The sequence below is a fragment of the Pipra filicauda genome, unplaced genomic scaffold, assembly GCF_003945595.2.
Source record: "Pipra filicauda isolate LSUMZ 115617 unplaced genomic scaffold, ASM394559v2 scaffold101_size5749837_pilon, whole genome shotgun sequence".
NCBI lineage: Eukaryota > Metazoa > Chordata > Aves > Passeriformes > Pipridae > Pipra > Pipra filicauda.
The window spans coordinates 3,467,939-3,488,160 of NW_024103452.1; the positions used below are offsets into that span (position 1 = coordinate 3,467,939).

The window sequence follows — 20,222 nt, forward strand, 5'->3', positions numbered from 1 at the left end:
ATTATTAATTTGTCTAAGCAAGGAATGCACTAGTAGATGAGTGAGACCTGCTTCTCTAATATCTGGAAACAGGTTAAGATTTGATTTTTTTTTTTTTTAATGAAGGATAAGAGATCATACTAGCACTTCTCTATCCATTTTTCAATACAGAAGTTTGAAGACTTTAGGGACAAAATTATTTTTCTGAATAATCAGCACTAAAAAGTTGTTTTCTTTATCTGTGAATTTTTCCATTTAACACCTTGTAAGCTCTAATTACAAAGAAATATCCCAGTAAAATACTGGCATAAGCAATACAAAGAGATTTTTCTCTAATTAATTAAAATTCCCATCATATTATATGTACTTATTACATAAATAAAAGAAGGTTAAATACAAGGTAACTCTACAGTAAAAAAAGGGAAAGAATACAACAGTTCTTTACACTGTACTCTTCAGTACCTACATTAGAAACATCCAGAGAAGATTACCAGACCCATTGATATTGAAACAATGAATTTAAGTATGACTTAATGAACGTAAAAGCACACTGAATCTTAAAATATTGTTGCTATGCATATTCCTGGCTTGAATACCTAACCTTCAGAGGATCACTGAAGGAGCTATTTTATCTCTTTATATCTGTTTCTTTTATCTGCAAAATAGGGACAGTGAAGTTTTTTATGAGTTTTGAAACCAGAAGTGTTAAGATGAAAATTTAGGCATGTGTTATATGCCATGCAGCATATACATGCTATGCAGTATAGCACAAAATAATCCAGGGGTCTCTGAGAACATAAGGTGTCCTGGAACAGGACTGGAGAACTTTGAAGTACAGAAGAAACAAAACCCCATTGCTATTCACTAGGAAAGGCTGCCACCATGTGTAGTCCCTTCAGTCACGCTGTGGGGCTGTCTAAAGGATTCTAATAAAACTCTGACTAGTCCTGTTTAATAATAGAGATACACCTTTAAAGCTGAGGGAGCAGATGAACTTAAGAAAGACATGTATACGTGATTAAGACATGTTCAGATATGCTTAAAGAATTCTTCTCTAATACAGGTAAGGTCAAATGAAGATGACAAGTTTGTGTGTCTAGGTTATGTGGTAAGAGAAGGGTTATGGAGCTGCAGGTTGGGCTCTGCTTTCTCCTTTATGAAAAAGCCCCGAATAAAAAACTCCATAAATACAACAGAGAAAAATCCCACATCTATGCAGCACTTTGGGGGAAAGGAAGACATACCTTTTGCCAGACATACCATATTGTGAAAGCAAGTTTTCAGTGGAATTTCCCATCGGCCCTTTTAAATCTCCAGATGGAAGTGGGAAGATTTGGAACATCTGGGGACAGGATACTATTTCTTTTTCGGTTTTATTTTTGTTATGAATTGCCTCAACTTTTTAGATCTTGACAAAACATGGCACATTTCCACCTTCAGGTTACTGCAGACCAAATATTGTCACAATGAGCCTACATTCAGCATTTCTTCACAAAAGGCACTGAATCTCCTCATGCATCATCATGCTGCTGTTATGGATATATAAAACTCACTAACTGAAATCTGAGACTATTGGTACTACCAGTATCCACGTCAGTACTACCCTTTCTAGTATTACCCTTGGGAAAATCATTATTTAGTATACTTCCCTGAGAGATTTGAGTCAGTACTGCTGACCAAACAGGGTTTTTACTACACATTCATCTAAATCAAGACTGTGTTTTCATTTGAGTAAACCCGCGAAGCAAAATTTTCTTAGTATATTTATTACTATAACTAGAAAGCCTCCTATATCATCTTTAACTGCAAATAAATGTATGTTGTTTGCAGTCAAAAAAACCCCAAAATGCATTCTTTACTGAGGATCTCAGTTTTACAAAAAAAACCAAACGACAACAAACAAACCAAAAGAGAGTGTGCATCTGGTAAAAGGCACATAAATCCAAAGTGGATTTTAAATGATTATCAAGGATGATCTTGCAATGATACCCACCAGTCCCCTCAATACTCATGGGTCCATGCCATCGGGTCAGAAGAACTTCTGCAGAATCACAATGTGCTGAGTTGGAAGGGATCCACAAGGACTATTGAGTCCTGCACAGGACACTCCAAGAATCACACCATGTGCCTGAGAGCATTGTCCAAATCCTTCTTCAACTCAGACAGGCTTGGTCCTTTGACTACTTCCTTGAGGAGCCTATTCCAGTGCTCAACCATGCTCTGGGTGAAAAAGCTTTTCCTAATATCTCACCTAAACCTCCCCTGACTCAATTTTATGCCATTTCCTCAAGTCCCATCGCTGGTCACAAGAGTGAAGCAAGTTATGATTGCCCCAGACTTGTGATTAGTGAGGGCTGGTCTTACAAGTAAGGACTGAGGTAAAGAAGATAATGAGTACCTCAGCCTTTTCCATACTTTTTGTCAACAAGTCGCCAGCCCCGCCACGGAGCAGCAGGCCCACATTCTGCAGCAAGTCCATATTTTCCTTAGTCCTTTTGTTGCTGATGTTTTGTAGAAGCTCTTCCTGTTGTAATTCGTATCTCTCACCAGATTCAACTCCAAGTGGGCTTTGGTATCCTTGGACAGTGTCTTTATATTCCCTCCAGGTCATCTATCTTTCCTCTTTTACACTTCCCTTTTAAACTAAGGATTTTATCAGTATCTTTATCACATAAAGATAGAGATTCCTGTCTTGATTCTGATATTACTCCATAAATGTATGTAAAAAGGACAATGCATTCTTAAAATGCTGAAACCATCTCTTGAATGAAACACCAATTTGTGATATATAACTTTAAACATAAGAATGAGCATATATTACATCCTTCTTAAAAGTTTCATTCACTTTATAAGCTTATTCTCTTGAGTTCATTTATTAAAGTTCTGTTTACTTACTCTTGAGGTGCTCCGAGCTCATAGAATATATAATAGAAATCTCAAAATTGCTCTTGGTGTCTTCATATCAAAATGGATGGTTGCCAGTACAGTAACAGAGCTTAGCACTTCTCTTCACAAATATGCTGCCATTGAAACTAATGAAAATGTTGATACTAAGTAACCTAATATTTAAAAATATTTTAGGTAAGACACGCTTTCATAAATAACTTAAGGAAGAAAAAGTGCAGTATGAGTAAACTCATACTGACTCCTAAAATCAAGCTGATTAAAACACTAACCAGAAGTGGTGAAAAAAAAATGTTTGAGGTCCATGGAGGAATCTTAAATCTTTGGCTCTTCTCTGTCATATGTGTCTTGATGTTTGATAATGAGAACTGAACTGATTAAATTATAGGGAAAAATAGTTAATAAATAAAATGAAGTAATGCATTAACCTACAAAGAGACAGTTGACCTTGATGCAGTCTCTAAAGTTTCCATTGGGGCATCTTGTAAGTAAAACTTGCCTGGCACTGGTTCTGCCATCACTGCAAATATGAACATATATGTGTGTTAATGTGTATATTTCTAATACTTTGTATGTGCGTCAATATATCTTCCTACATCTGTTTTGCCTACCTAGATTACATACTTTCTTCATCTTGAAAACAGAACAAAGGCAACATCACTTAGAATGAGTTTTTTTACTCAGTAAGAAATGACATTTTGCATACAGAACATTTGATGGACTAATTGTATCATTAAAGGAAGCCAATATTTTGGTACCATTACTTCCTCTACCCGATGCTGTTAGCTATTTTAGTAAAATAGTTTCCTATTCTTATTCTATTACATCTAATTACTATTGTATTTAAGCCTAATACCATTTATTATAGTGTATAAATAACAAGGTCTGAGGAAAGAAACTACCAGATATGTCAGCCTAGGTGATAGTCAGAAGGAAGCTGTCTTGTCCTCTTGATAGAGACAAGGAAACTCAAATTTGCTAAAGAGACAGATAAAGCACAGCTGAAAAATCATATGTAATCATGTACGTGATGCTAGAGGAGTGTACAACAGTACAAAAATAGAATATAGACAGGAAGCAATGAGATAAATACAAACAAACTATGATATGTCACACATACTTTCCACCCATGGGGTTGCTCACAGAAAGATCCCTTCATGCTGCTGGTTACTATGGGGACAAGGACAGCCCAGGAGCCTCCTTAGGACAGACATCTAGCCCATGACTCAAGGCAGTGGGATATTACCAAACATTAATCCACAAAAACTGTGAGCTTAGAGGTATCAAAAAACATTTTTTTTTTTTTAATAAAGGAGGTAGGACAGGATGGATATGTTTCAGATAATAATGAGCAGCCTAATCTATACATTTTAATTTTGGCTTTTGATATTTCCAAATTCTTTTACAAATATCATCACTATGGAAAAATTCATCACTTTGGAGAAGGTTTACCATGGGCCAATAAAATAAAGCAATGTTTTACAATTTATAATATCATTTAGTATTATGAAAATGTGAAAAGTATTTAGTATTTTAGTATATGAAACTTGAATTAATTTCCAGAACATTTCTCTGTGTCAACAAAGTGCAAAAAAAAAAAAAAAAGAGTTTACAAAAAGAGAAACATAGACAACATTGCATAAAGACCTACTCTAAAAATCTAACACAAAGGGCTGACCCTGAAATTAGCTCAGTTGGTTAGAGCATGGTGTTAACAACACCAGGGTTGTGGGTTCAATCCCCACACTGGCCATTCGCATAAGAGTTGGACTCAATGATCCTCGTGGGTACTTCCAACTCAGAATATGCACTGTATCAAAGTTCAAGCAACAAATGGAAGAAATTGGGAAGCAGCTGCACAAAACAACACACATATAAACTAAGGAGTATCAGAATGATCTACACTTGTCTGTGTGTGTAGAACTTAAGAACTGGGGAATTACCCAGAAATTTATGAAGTCATATTCTGACAGGACTGGACTGCTAAAAAAGACTTAAATAACTAGCTGTGGAATAAGCAGGATGTGTAAGGATCTGAGTTTTATACAAAATTTAAATTTATGTTTAGGTGGAATATCTACAAGCAACATATTCATCCGCAAAACAGGGAAAACAAGCTTCTCCCATTTTATAGAGGTTCTCTAAGGAAGAATACATAGAGATTCTGAGGCTCCTGTGTTGTGTTGTTGAACTGGAGTACACAGGTTAGCTAGACATAAGAATATATTTTTCAATCTATGAGATAATCTTACACTTGAAAATTAATTTCCTAGAGATTGGTACAGAGATGCATTTAAGAAACACTTCTTTTTCAACACTTGAAAAACATCACATAGCAAGCAGTGACAAATGCTGACCCCAAATACAGCACTAAGAGATCTGAAAAGCATTGAAACAGAACACTTGGAAAACAAAAGAAATATGAAAATAGCATTTTCAATATTATTTTTTCTGCAACAAAATCTCACTGTATTTATTTCATGATCATCCAGCATGACAAAACAAACAGGATTCAAGTGCTATGAAATATTGTTCATGTAAAATAGCCTGAGGCAGTCTCTCTGCCTGTGCTAGCAGTTGTGCTAATGATACAGTAACAGCTTTAGAATAATCCCCTTCACCTTCAGAAACACAAACAATCTTGTATAAACAGAAGAGAAAGGATCTCAAAATTCTTCCCTAGGCAGTTGTAGGCACGAGTCAAGATGGTGCACACAATTGTCTTGCATATAGTGGACTGTCATTGATAACAGCATCACTTAACAAGAACAGCAGCAGCAGAGGCCTTGCCATAAAACATACATAGGCTAAGTCTTTCCATTAGTTATCACACAACCAAAATCAAATTAGGGCTACTGATGATTGAAATTAAGTAAAATATGTATCTATTTAAATTAATTCATGTGATCCAGTGATGAGATTCTTTGACAGGTGGAACAGATGTTGGTTGAAGTAATTAAGTTGCATTCATTGACCTTAGCTCTACCACCAAAGATGAACATGTCAGAGATCACGGATTTTGAGGGACATAAACATAGCACGGTGCATTCGTATTTTCATTACATATGATTATATGCCTAGTCCCCGGGTCCCTATTTTCAAAACTAGAAAGGTGCAAAAATCTCACTGGCAAATATTCAACTGATTATTTACACAACATATGGAAACAATACAAAAATAAAATTTGACTCTTCAGTGTTTCAAAGGACATAATCTTCTCTTCCTCTTACTGAAAAAGAATATAGTTACATATTTCACTCCCAGTTTCTTCCCCCCCACGCTAGCTTTATGCCAGATTAATTTCAAAGTCCTTAAGTTAATTCTGATATACAGAAATTGCATCTATGTAAGAAAGCAATTCTTAGTTATGTTTTACTGTTTGTAAATAATTTAGAATATTTTTAGGACAATATATGGCATAGGACAGTTGTTAAGGTGACTTCAGTTACCTGGGTAATACCTTGCGAGGCCAGTTGCACTGCCAAAAACCTGCCATAATAAAGTGGGGTCTTCTTCTCTGTTCCTCTTGAACACATCATCCAATGCTGCCGTCCAGTTGAGTTCATTTAACACTATGGTTGCTGCCGAAGACAAAACATATTTGTTATTAGAAAGTCACTTCCTAACACAAGAAGCAATGACTCCAAAAAGAAAATTGCAAAAAGCAATTACATTTAACTAACCCAGAAAATAAATTTAAAGAAACACACTTCCTTTCCTTGGGAATTTTCTTTAAATTCCTCATGCTGCTTTCTTCCCATTGCATTATTTGTATGCAATGACTCTTGAATTATTTGCACAGTCAATATCTTCTACAAATACTTTGTTCCTAAGATGTCACTCTAGTTGCACTTCCCAATCATAGAAAAGATCATTTATAGAAATATGCAAGCGTATAAAGTTGATTCTTACTAATTACAACACACTGCAATAAGAACAACTAGAATGACGTTAACGAAAGTAGGTATATACCTCTCATAAGGGTAACAAAGATGTCCCTTTCCAAATGGATGCTGTAAAGGATTACATGGGAAAAAGACATTGATGAGTTATTTGGATTGTAATACTAAGGTGAGGCTGCATACACAGTAGTGCTCATTATCACATGTTAAGCAGATCTTAATTCATAGGTGTGGGCCCTTACAGTAAGATAACCTTTATGAGTTGGGTCAGTTCCATAATGAACTTGAAGTGCAAGGAAATTCACGTTTCAGCTAAACACTGTGTGGCCAGTTACACAGAAACTTACATTCATAGAGTTGTCCTGTTCCAATGCTTGTTATAATCCAACAAATAGTTTATATAATCTACCAAATATATACTATATTAATATGTTCTATGACTTTTTAAGAAAGAGATGCATTGGGAAACTTTAAAATTGATGAACACTGCTACAGTAATTGTCCATGGGCTATAGTCAGAAATTTTATTGTGATACAAAACATCTTACGATATGATAAATCATGTTTTTCAACTCATTTAATCAGTTGTAAACATTTAATTTCCTTCCCAAAAAATCATAATAATTTTAGGCAATAGCAAATATACAGTATGAAAAGCAAAGGCTTTTTGTTGGTTTAGTCACTAACATTTTCTTTTGCATTGCCTTAAGTAACATTTCTTAAATTGAAACACATAGACCAGCAAGCCAAGAGTGGAAAGGGACCTAGAGGGGAGAAAAAAAAAAACCACTTTTGGAAATAGTTAAAGATGTAGATATAAATCCCATGACAGTTAACACTCATACAGATCCTCCTCACACTATGGTATTGCACACAGGAAATATCTGTGTATTTCCTTCTCTTGCAAATGGGCAAGTCAAGCTGAAATAAAAGCAGTTGGGGCCTGAGTGGCATCCCTGTGCAAAATTTGATATGTAGGTCTACTTTCTATCCCCCTGCTACCAGGGAAAAAAAGAAACAATAAAAATAAGGATGGATTGAAAGTTAAGAGTTGACAGCCCACTTACAAAGTGAGGCTGTTAACAGGTACTAAAGAAATGAGATCACAGCATTAAATTTTATAGGCTTGTTTTTAAAGGTTAAGGAGAAAATTGCTACACCATGTGTTTTGCAGAAGGGTTTGGGTTTTTTTTAAAGTAGTTTTAAGGTATTACTCTCTCAAGAGATAGCTTTTTATAGCAATATCAAATTAAATTTCCAACTCTTGAGATTTCCTGTAAGCAATAAGCTTGTACTATATACCTGTCTCTTTGTCAATTAGATAATTATAAATAAATATACGTTTACTTAAGAAAGAAAAACAATTCCCTGAGGCACCATGAGATGTTTATTATAATTTTAAGATGGTTCTTATCTTTTTTAGATCCTGTTTGACCTGCTGTGTAATTAAGCATTATGTACAGACTTTCTAAACTTGACTTTGTGTCAGATCTTATTTCCAGAAGTGGCTCCATGAAGTCATTAGAAGCTCTGTCATTTACTTAGATATGAAATTTTCAGCTTTTGTTTCTTTTCATGTTACTGTTTCCCTATCCAGTGGACAGAGTACTTGGCCCACTGGAAGCCTATGAGCACTGGAGCTCAGGACACTTAGTTAAGGCACATGGGAGACATTAATTGTTACCTCTTTGCTCATTGAAAAGCATTTATGTTTCAGGGTTCACTATGAATTCCCAAGCCCCATAACAGCATAAATCAGTGCATTTCTTTGGTCTTGTGACATGAGTTCAAATTGCTGCAGATTCTGTCCCCAAATCTATCATTGACTTTATGACTCTGGTCAGGACACTGGTACCCTTGAAAAATTTAATTTTTTTTTTTTTAATTTAAAGTTAATCATGCCAATAAATGCTTTTCTAAATTGGTGACTGTGCATTCCATGGAAAAAAAAATCTTCTCATACAAAATGTGATTCAATATTTCTAAAAAGAGGATTTCCCTCAAACTGTAAGCTTATTAATGAATAAACTATGTCCACTGAAGATATATTAAACATCTTACTATACATTTAAGAATACTGTTGCAGAGTGTCTGTGCAATATCACCCAAAAATGTGTTGCAAAAATATATATGTATATATATATGAACCTATGTTACAGACACCTCTGTACATACAGAGTCATACATACAGAAGTATATACCTAAAATACACACATATAAAAAAAAGAGACATTAAGGAGACAATCTACAAATAGTAAAATAAATAAATACTGAATGTCTTAATGTATATATTGGAATTGAAAATTTCAGCAATTAATTAGACTTGTTGAGATTAGCTATAAAGTAAGAGATAAAGATTACTAGACCTTGTTTACAATATTTGTGGGCAAGTGACGTTTTATAGATAAGAGTCAAGAGTTTTATAATATTATTTATGTCCCACTTTCCCTGTTCTCCTCCTCTATAACTTTCTCCCAGAGACAATTGCAACAGACTCAAAAAATCCAAGAGTTTGCAGCAAGGGAAAAAAACCCCACAAACAATCCAACACATGATGCTGGAATTAAAAAAAAAATAAATTATTTGGAATACAAGAAAAGCAAAAGAACAGAACATCTTAACAGAAGTAAGATGAAATAAATCTGAGAAAAGGCTGCTAACAGTATGTAATATATCTGTTCTCAGACACTGCAGAAACAGGTCTTCCTGAACTCCAGAAATTTGCAGTAAGTGCCTGAGTCTCATTTCACTAACAAACTATATATAACAGCACACATGTAAGGTTCAACATATATCACCTTCCTCTTAATTCACTTTCTCATTAAAAATTTGTGCTTGGAACAAAGACAGAGTTTATTTGGTGGGACTGATACGCAAATAGCTGATTGCATGATCATTAAAACAATCATTCCTGCAGCAATTTGCTATTTGTAATTCAAAGTAGCTCCCTTCATTCAGGTTTTTTTTTGTTGTCGTTTTGGGATTTTTTATTCATTCTTTCTTAAAGTATACTTGATAACGAATGTATCCACATTTGTGTTAACTAATCCATTAATCAGTAAATGAGGAAAAGGGTGCTGGGAATTTCAGTTTTAATAATTCATTTTTCTAAGTGTTTCCCCACAACTTCTATTAATGTTTTCCTTCTGCTAAAACATACACCCTGCACTTCAAAAAACCAGCTATAAATTAAATCCTCTTTTTTTTTTTCTTTTTAATTTGAATGCAATACGTCTGGTAATTGGCAATTTCAGCCAATACCTCTGAGTGCTGGTTTAAAGCCTACAGGAATGGATTTGAAACTTTCAAAGAAAATAAAGCAAAACCAGTCATAATCAGCACAAAAATATTCTTCAAATGGTTCCTTATAAAATATCCTGATTCTTAATTTGCACATAAAAATCAATGCAGTGTTACTTTCACTAGCTCATAGGAGAGACCATAGCACCTGTTAGAATATCCTAATTTGAAAGATAATTTATATTGACTTCATGAATATAATGAGAATTTATTTTCTGTTATTAAAAAAATGCATTTTACTAAAATAAAATGTTTAAAGGTGCTATAGCACACATACTGAGATACTGTACATACACTTACCTTTCTATTGAGTTAACTTTTATACAGGAAAGAGCCTTTGACTGATAATTGGCAGAAAATCTAGTTGGAGATAACTCTCCAATAAACTTATTTTCAATTCTGCTAAAAGAAGTCTTTGAAGATTATTACTTCAAAGTACTTCAGCTGCTACCTATCACTTGATACAGGCAAGATGAAAAAATAAAATTTATCATCACACAATAGGAAACATCATTCTTTCTGGCTAATTCCACTGAACTTCATCCATCTTTTCCTTTTCTTTCTTCTTTATGATATGAGGTTTAGGGGCCTTGACAAGAAATGGATTCAATTTTCCCCTGCAAAATGCAATCAATAAAAAATAGAGAGCACTACTGTGCTCTCTTTAAAAGAACTGGAATACACTTCTGATGATTTATTCAATGTATAGGCCCTGGCCTGCATACAAGACAGAGTACAACTTTATTTGAAAAGCCTGAGAGCTATCTCCTATATCTGAAAATATGAGAGCTGCTGTTCCCTGTTGCAGGAGCTACACATACACTGGGGAGAACAGAAGGGAGCTCCTCAGCAGTTCATTAATCTTCTTTTAATGTGTGGAATGTATTACCGTCTATATTCTGCTTAATGAAGTTGACTCATTGATTTCTTGAAAGATAACACTGAGTAGTTATTGTTATGAATTAAATATACATTCACCATCAAATATTATGGTATTTAAAAGTGAGCACAGAGGGATAATACTTTTGCAAGTGCATATTTTTGCGTATGTGTGTGCAGACACAGACGTTTCCACCTGTAGCCATGCTTATTAGACAACAGAGAAAATCTACTGAAGGTATAAAGTAGTCTTCTTTACGACTCGTGTGTTTCAGTAATTTTTTTAAAGATTACATTCCTTCCAGTTCATGTTAAATTACACAGTTTTTTACTCACTTTCAGCTGTCACTGGAATGTTGTATCCCCATCTTCTCTTCCATCAGACTAAGAAAGGATGCACTTTTTATTTTAAGGTACTTTTAATTAGATTTTTACACTGGCTTATATATATGTATGTGTATATGCATATATATATATACATGTGTATATACACACATACACATGCATTTCCTACATAATTCTCAAATATAGTAATTTGAAGAATTATTCCAGTACTAACTTGAACTTCGACCCTTCAAATTTTGTTGCATGTTTTAAGCCAACCACTTCTTTCATGAAAAGCTAAAATGCCTGAGCAAAGGAAAGAGTATAGTGGTTCCAAAGTGAACATTGTCTCAAAGGTCACTGCTCCTTGATGTGGCCGCAGAAACTCAAATTTAGATATTTAGGTTTTCCAGAGAAAACCATAGGAAAGAGTCCAACTCAAAACAGTCATTCAAAAAAAATTCACAGATGATTAGAAACCAGTTAAAGAGAGTAATAGGAAAATTTTGAAAGCTAAGGGAACTGGAAAATGTTTTACCCAACCTCTCATTTAGATTCTGTTAATTTTTATCACAACAAGATTATATAAATGTAAAGGAAAAGTACTGTTTTTCATTCAGAGCAAGGGAGGAAAAGCAAAAATAAGCCTTAAAATTTAACAATAGCTATTACATAATGGCGTTTCCAAATGGATAGGGTGTTACTTTGCGAGATGCTCTGCTGGATCTTGTACATATTGCATATCTTCAAGTTAGTTACAAAATCTTGCTTTGAAAGCAGCATTTCTATTTCTTAGTATAACATAATTTAAACTTACTAGATAATCAGAACTGTTCAGGTAACACGCATTTAATGGTGCATAAAACCAAAGAATTAAAATGCAATTTTTAGCATATGAAGCAATAATTAAGTGAAATTATTTCAAGTTCTATAAATATTTTACACTTGCAATTAAAACCACAAATGATAAAATGTCATGTACTTTTTTTTCTTGAAATGAACAATTTCTCCACTCCCCATTAGTTATTTGACATTATGTCCCAGACACTTCTATAAATAATTCTCTGAAGAAGTCACTGAAGTCTTGAATACTGTTGTGTCTGTGTCAAATCAAGTAAATTAATTGGCAATGCCATACGTTGTCTGCTGCCTGGCTTAGCTGCCACATGCTGATAGCTAGAGAAGCACAGTAAAATCTCATTAAAATAAGTAACGCCCAGGAGAAGGAAATGAGAATAAAAATGTCAAGAACAGAAGATGGAATTAAGCGTCTATTATAGCTCAACAAAAGAAGAGTCAGTACAATGCAGAGTAACAGACTCTTCACTACACACCCGTAATCTTTCAACAAGTTGTTTATCTCTACAAAAAACGACGCTCATTGTATGTACTGCAACCCATTGCTGATAACAGCATTTGTGTACGTCTTACACGATGTTGCCTTGCTTCCTCTTATATCAAAATATACCAGGATATATTCCAGAATGAACTAATACCTGATGTAAACAACCATACAGTACTGTAGGGCTATTTTCTGGGAAGATGGCAAGAAAAAAACCATGAAAGATACTGTTGATTAGAGTGGTTCTAGAGGACTTTTCAGATTTTGTAAGGCTACACACAGTGTAAGAATCTAGGTAAAATGAAAAACAGAATAAATTTTTTAAAGTAATTACAGCACATGCTGAATCTGTATTATTATTTTATTGTTAGACTATTTATTACTGGTTTTACAGATTAGTTCAAAGCCAGGACTGTATTTGGAAATAATTCCTTCTTTAAAAAAAAAAAAACAAAACCAAAAAACCAAAAACAAAGCCACAACAAAAACCCCAAAGAGATGAGTATGTTTAATTTTTATGGAAGTATCTGGGATTAAAACCAAAAAACACCCACTTAAAAAGTATGGCTGTATTTCACATATTAACTCGTCTTCCTTCACTTTGCTCTAATTTTTGTTAGCATTTCAAAGGATATCATAGTGACACTCAAATTAAACTTACTATAGAGATATGCTTGATCTTTAATGAAGACTTCTCTCTATAAAAAAATTAATTAGGTGTTAACGAAACCAAACAAAACCAATCAAAAGACTTTCAGAAAATGCTGTTGTGGTATAATTTATTAAACTCTGTCTTCAGTCTGCCAGAGTACCACCATTTCAATCATTTTCTAATCACTAGAGAACCTTACAAGATCAGTAAATCCCAAGAAATAGATGTGTTAAGTGAGAAGAAAAAGGACTAGGAACACACCAACTCACACAAAAATATTCTCTTTTACCTCACGCTTTCTGGTTTTTTTTTAACTATTTTGCTCTTTTCCATTGTATTTCATATTTATTGTAGTCTGAAAACAGTTATTGCAGAAATGGATGCTGTCCCATGTTGGTTTTATGTAGATTGTCTAATAAAATTTCTCAAAATTTTTCTTACAAAGTGCATAATGTCCATCAACAACATTCCCTCCTATCCTCTCCACAGCCATGGCAAACTGGAAAGCACACACACCTCCAGGAAAAATAGAAATATGTTAGTAAAATAAAACAAAGATCACTTGACACATTCTCTAAGTTCTTTTTTCCATTATGCCAAGGAGATGAACAGCAGGTGGACAAAGAGCTGAAAATGTACAGAAAGAGAGCTCTGAAGAACAGAAAATCTGTCTTCTGAAAGCAGAGAGAGGTTCAGTAACACAACCTAAAAGAATGAGTCAGTCAGAAAGCAATCCCACCCCTGAAAAAGTATGTAAGAGTAAGGATGGCACTAGCCCAATAACAAATAGGTATAAACTATTTAAGAATAAATAAGAGCAGGCAATTAGAAGATCTCTTCTAGAGCAGAAGGTCCTAGAATGGTCTTCTACTAGGAGACACCAGCAAGGAGCCCAGAGCTTTTAGGATGGAGCTTGACTGGTTTAAGAACAGAATGACATGGCCTAGCTAGATTAAGAACTGGATTTGGAGCTGCTCTGTTCTGATAGATCACCCATTGTTACAAATAAAGAAAAGGTCTGTTTAGAAGCTTAAATTTAGCAAACACAAACTTTTATACAGAGTTAATGGTAGCACAAGAATTGGGAGTAAACCCAATGTTCCTATTAATCTTTAATTAATGAGAATTAAATGTTTTCAAATAAACTATGAATATTTATATTACCTGTAGATATATTTATAAATGAACACATACATCTGCATGCTGCATACATAAAATATTTTATTAATTATTAATAATTTCGTATTATAAAAATACTTTATGTAGATTATATAGATAATACATGGAGAACACACATATTTTAAGAAATACTGAAGTAATATAGTGGATTTGATTAATGGATTTTAATCTAATCCCCCTATAAATTAAATATTAAGGAATAGAAGACTGGTTAAATCTATCTAAATATATTTCTGGCAATAGAAATCCAAGACACACCAAGTGTGTGTGAGGGGAAATACAATACACAAGCAGGAAATGTGAGAAAAATGATGATGAGACAGCTGTTTTATCACCTGAGCTGATGACAGCTCCTGCTCCTTGTCAATATTCCAACCATCTCATGGATGAGTCTTTTGAATTACAAATAATGAAATTTGCACAAAAATTCCTTTTATTGTTTTTTTGGTCATTGTTTTTGGCCAAAGATTGGCCCAAAGAGGAAGTGGATTGATATTTTCTGAAATCCAACTACCCAAGGAAAAAGTCTCCTCTCTCCTACAGATGAAACATCTGTACCATGTGCAACTGTGTTATGCCGTCTTATAAGCAGAACATAAAATCAGAATAGAAATTGTTTTTCTTTGGCCTAGCAACATCATAGGTATCATATATCAATTGTTAGTTAACTGCAATTTGGTGTTGTTTTCCAGATTATATAGAAGGAACATAAATAAAACTCCTCTCTCTTAAAGATCATAGGGTTATAGGGGAGTAGAAATGTGAAAGTTGAAAGCTTGCCGCCTGTATAAACAGAGGTTCTTTTCTCTCTGAAGACATTGCTATTTCTTTCTTTAAAGACTTTCCCTGTATCTTTACAAGAGGAAAAATATATTATTTTTATTTCATCTATAGCATTTAATCTATGAGGAAGGACATACAGACACACAGATTGTTCCCAGAACAGTCCTGTTCTGAGATGCCAAGCAAAGTTTCATTCTTGGTGTGAATCCTGGCCTCCCTGACGTTAATGACAAAAATTTTACTGCCCAGGGAACTGATTTCATCCTTCATTTTCAGAACACTATAACCCTGCAGTGTTCAGCCACTCTCTCTTGACATAGTATTTTGGCAGTCTAATGCAATAAGCAGATCATAATATTAGGAGTTGAGACTTATTGCTTTAGATTTTTTAAGCAAAAGGAAAAAAAAATCCTTATAAATCACTTCATAAGACTCAAAATGCCTTTGAAATAATATAAAACTCAAAAGGATCTTTGAGAACGCAGTAAAATTAAGCTTCTTTGTAGCTGTTTTTGTCTGCTTCCATGTCATGAGTAGTCTCTTAGGATTCATCTGAATTTTCTCTATTCATTGCTTTAATCACTCAGTATAGCAGCTCTTTGTTCTACAGTGTCCAGACAGGAATAGTTTTTTATAATCATTTGCTTGCTGAAGGTCTCCTTGTTTTTAATTTACTTTGTGATTATAAAACAACAGAAAAAGGCAGTAAACTTGCAGAAAACTGAAATGGGATGAAGAAAGACATCTTATCTTACATCTACCTTACTGTTTAAAAAGAAATTTTATCTTCTTATAAATATTTACCCTAATGGCTTAAAGTGTACTAAATTTTAGTTACTTTAACCTCACATATTTAACTAAGGTCCATTATCCTTCCTGAATGAGTAAATACGCATAAACAGAGCTTTTAAAATGAGAGAAGCTGCTGACTTCGAGTTTCTAAGAGCTTCTATATAGATGATTCTCAATAATAGGAAGAGATCAACATATTAAGAAAATACAGACACAGCTGGAGCAATTTCTGTAGAGTGAAAAAATGCCACTGGAATCAAATTAGTAAAAAATTCCTAAGTCATATGGTATAAGGAATTTAAACAGCTACTTTCAACCAAAGTCAGGGAATAAGGATACAGAGTACCATATTTCCTAGGATAAGGAGGAAGATATAAGAATATAAATCTGGATTTAAAATAAGGCAGGGGAGTCACATCACATAGTGAAATACAATAGACTTCAGCCCCATTCTTATAGGCATTTCCATACATATTTAACTTTTATATTTGATAAATGAAGGAAGCAAAACTGAATGCCAGCAGCTTAGCACCAGCTAAATCCCACTGTGCTCTGATGATCTGCATTAGCCCAGGATGTACTCCAGGGAAATAATGCTCCAATCTGCAACAAGTGTTTCAAAAAATTAGAAGGAAAGACCTAGTGTTGTTTTTTTTTCATGTAACTTTCAGGGAAAAAAAACACAAACCAAACCCCCCCCCCCCCCCCCAGTACTGTACAAAGCAGTAGAAAATTTCTTGTGAGAAACTCATGACTTTGCTTTTCTAACACCTTATTGGTTTCACTGCCTTCACCTGTATCAGCCAGAAGTGCAGTGCAGTGGAAGCAGATGTGTACAGTTGCTGTTGAGAATGTGACATTCATATTATCCAGGATTTGGAGATTTTATTTTCTGCTCCATCTAACCTGTGCTGTAGCCTGAGTGCCCATTAACAGCAGATGCAGGCCAGGGGCACTGTAAGAGGGCTGGTTTAGCTGCATTGGAGGGGAATCCAGCTGCCACTCTCTGAGATGGCTCAGTAATGTCAACTGCAGTAACTTGGGCCAAGCTGTTTTCTTCTAAAGGGCATTTCTGCTCCGAACTAAAATACTAATACAGACAGATCCAGCTCTCACGAAGCAATGACGGTCAAATAAATTAGGTAGCTGAGAGTGAGAGCGACTTGCTTTCCAGTGACAAAGAAGTTCCCAGTCAACTGGCAACACTTAGCTTCATACTCAAGAGTGTCATCATGTCTCAAGCACAATGTCACCTCACAATTTTCATTACCCTAGTTATCTGTAGCAGCAGATGTATTTGGATCCAACTATAGCAATATTTTCTGCTATAACTGCAAGGAGACAACACCCAATTTATTTAACAAGATGGGCCTGAGCAAGAGGAAAACAAACAAAACATATATTTTTATAGACAAAGAAACAACCAGTAACACATTTAACAATAGAGCTTCTCATCTGAAAAACAACTGCTTCCTTGATACATATATTCTGTAGGCTAATGGCCAGTTTCCCACTTGTTACAAGTGGACATATTTTCACTAAAGCCACTGATATGTTGTTCCAATCTGAAAATGTGACCTTGATTTTATAATTATTTCCATTCCACCATTACAACTAGTAGTCCAAAAGCAAAATTAAGGCACTTTAATTATGCAAGAACATTCTACACAACAGTTAAATTTTACTTTAGTCAATTCCTCTAAATGTTTTATGAATGTAATAATGGCTTAAAAAATGAGATATCACCAATAATAAAGAAACCAGAGCCGGGACTCTGGCTTATGGAAACTGATGTACCAATATTGAAGGTGTTGGTGTTAAATCAATTTGATGTACCTGCTTTTAATTTTTATTCTAATACTGACTTTCAGGAAAATCTTTGGCATATCACAATCTTACTAAGTATCTTTCTCAACTATGGAACACAAATAATTTTTTATACTTAATGTCAATGTCAGATTCAGTAAAAAACTTCAAGAGTCTTTAATGTCTTGGTCTTTTGAATGATTTCTTCACATAATCTGGCACCATGGCACAAAACCAGCTTTATGATGTACATAGTTTCTGCATTGTTTATGAGTCAACATCTGGATAGCATTTTATAGCTGTAAACTCATGTCATATGTAAACAAATTACTTCATGGATTTTTTCAGAGCATCATCCAACAATTGGAACATCGACTGATGTATGTAGAGCTGTTGAACAAAATTCAGTTTATGATGTCAATATATGAAGTACTTTTTTATTTTAGATCTTCAGACTTCCTATCACTGGCAGAATTAAAAAAAAAAATTGTTTTGAAGTCAGGAAATAAAAAAAATTAAATTTCTTTTTTTTTTAAATAAATAAATAAAATTTCTATTTTTTGTAGGACGAAAAAATTATTTTATTCCTTCAGTTATCTACCTACAAAACAGAACCAAAAAATGGCAAGGTACAAATGTTCTGTATGACACACTCCCACAAACTTACTTCAGGGACAACATTTAAAGAAACATTGTAGGACTAACCAAAGACAATTTTTTTCATAACCAAAGACAATTTTTCTCACAAAATGAGATTTCAGGTGAATGACCTAGTGAGTAATCACTGGGTATCTCTCCCTTGTCCCCCTTCTTGACAGCTTATGCCACAGCAAAGCATAAAATACTGTCAAAGTCATCCAGTTTGCACGTCACAATAACATACAACAAACCGAAAAAGCAGACGAGTTATCCATCATCTGCTGAGAAGAGAATAACCCCTAAGGCAAGGGAATAGACAAATGCTGTAGCTATTCAATTTGTCACAATTAATTAGTTAATTATTAATGTATTATGATTTCATTTTGTTAAGTACAATCTAATCAAGTGAGCAGAAATCTTTCATGTCTTGAAAATTTTACAATGAGAATTAAGACCTGACGTATTAAGACAAATACGTCAATACCTGAGCAGGAGGTTGAGGGAAGAACTGTACCAGCAGTAGAACAAGGACAGAGACTATTGCGGAGCTCTGTCATAATCTTCAATTACCTACAGTCCTCCTGGCTTTGGAAAACTAAAAAAAAACCTACTCAACATCCCTCTGCCCTCTCATTCCCTGTTATTTGTGACAAAGAATTCAGGTCAAACTGAGGAATAATTTTGGGAACTGAAGGAAACTTTATCGACTACAAATGGAAGAACTCAAGGAAAAGGGGGGCAAGAATCTACCTGGTGCAGAAATAAGGTGTGTTTTGTGCAGGTATATAATGAGATACCAAAAAATAAAAAAGATTTTTTTGGAGGAGCTCAATAATTGGAAACAACAAATGAGACGTTTCAAGATAGTAAGTAAAAAATAATGCTTGTGAGACAAACAGAAAGTGCTTCATGAAATTACCTCAAAAATTAGTACTGATTATTCAGAAGGGAAACGGAATAAAACATTAACCTCATATGATCAACTACAACAAAGTTACTTGCAGAGATGAACAAAGAGAAAATTTTGGCAAATTATATAGCTTGTGCCATTTTCCATCAACCATCATCAAAGACATAAAAAAAATATTTAAAAGGCATGTATACATAATTTGTAGCTATCTAAATTTTAAATATTCAATGTCTTCTGGATTTTAAAAATAATTTTGAAAATATATGGTTATATTTGTGTGCGTATACTCAGAACAGATATGCATAAAAGCAGTGAGTGCCCAGTTCAATCTATGGGTGAGACAAAAAAAAAGTTCTCACAGTGGAGTAGGAAAAAGCTGAGATGAGCAATTACTTAATTTTGCCTCAGGTTGCATATTACTTTGGCCTTACTCTAGGCTTTCATTAGCTATTCCAGCAATTAATATTTTGCTCATCATCTTGCTTCATCTGCCTAGAGCTTTCAGTGTTTGCATCCAGCAAGATCGTGTCAAAGATAAAATTTTAAAAAAAATAAAAATAATTAAAAAAAATAAAATAAACCAACTGTAACGTTTGTTGTCTCTGAAAAAATGCAAAAAAAGAGCAGGCCTTACCACTATATTTTTTAGAATTTTCTGAGTTTGAAATGAGGACATAATTCACCCTTTCACGCCGTGGCTCTATTCCTTGATTTAATTAGCATCGTATTTCCCTAAATATTGCAAATAATGCCCTCTTTGGTGGCATCTCCCAGTAAAAACTGAATCAGCAGATACATCAGCAGTATAAACATACGAATTTAGTGATGAGA

General features: G+C 34.2%; 1 protein-coding gene across 2 annotated transcripts in view; it reads right to left on the minus strand.

Annotated features, from left to right (window-relative positions):
- The window catches only part of CACNA2D1 (calcium voltage-gated channel auxiliary subunit alpha2delta 1), a 379,138-nt gene that overhangs the window by 112,394 nt on the left and 246,522 nt on the right, over positions 1 to 20,222 (minus strand). For both annotated transcript variants that reach the window (XM_027711461.2, XM_039388463.1), the window contains exon 7: positions 6,333 to 6,464. In XM_027711461.2, coding sequence (XP_027567262.1) covers positions 6,333 to 6,464 — 132 coding nt within the window. The remainder of the gene's footprint in view (positions 1 to 6,332; positions 6,465 to 20,222) is intronic.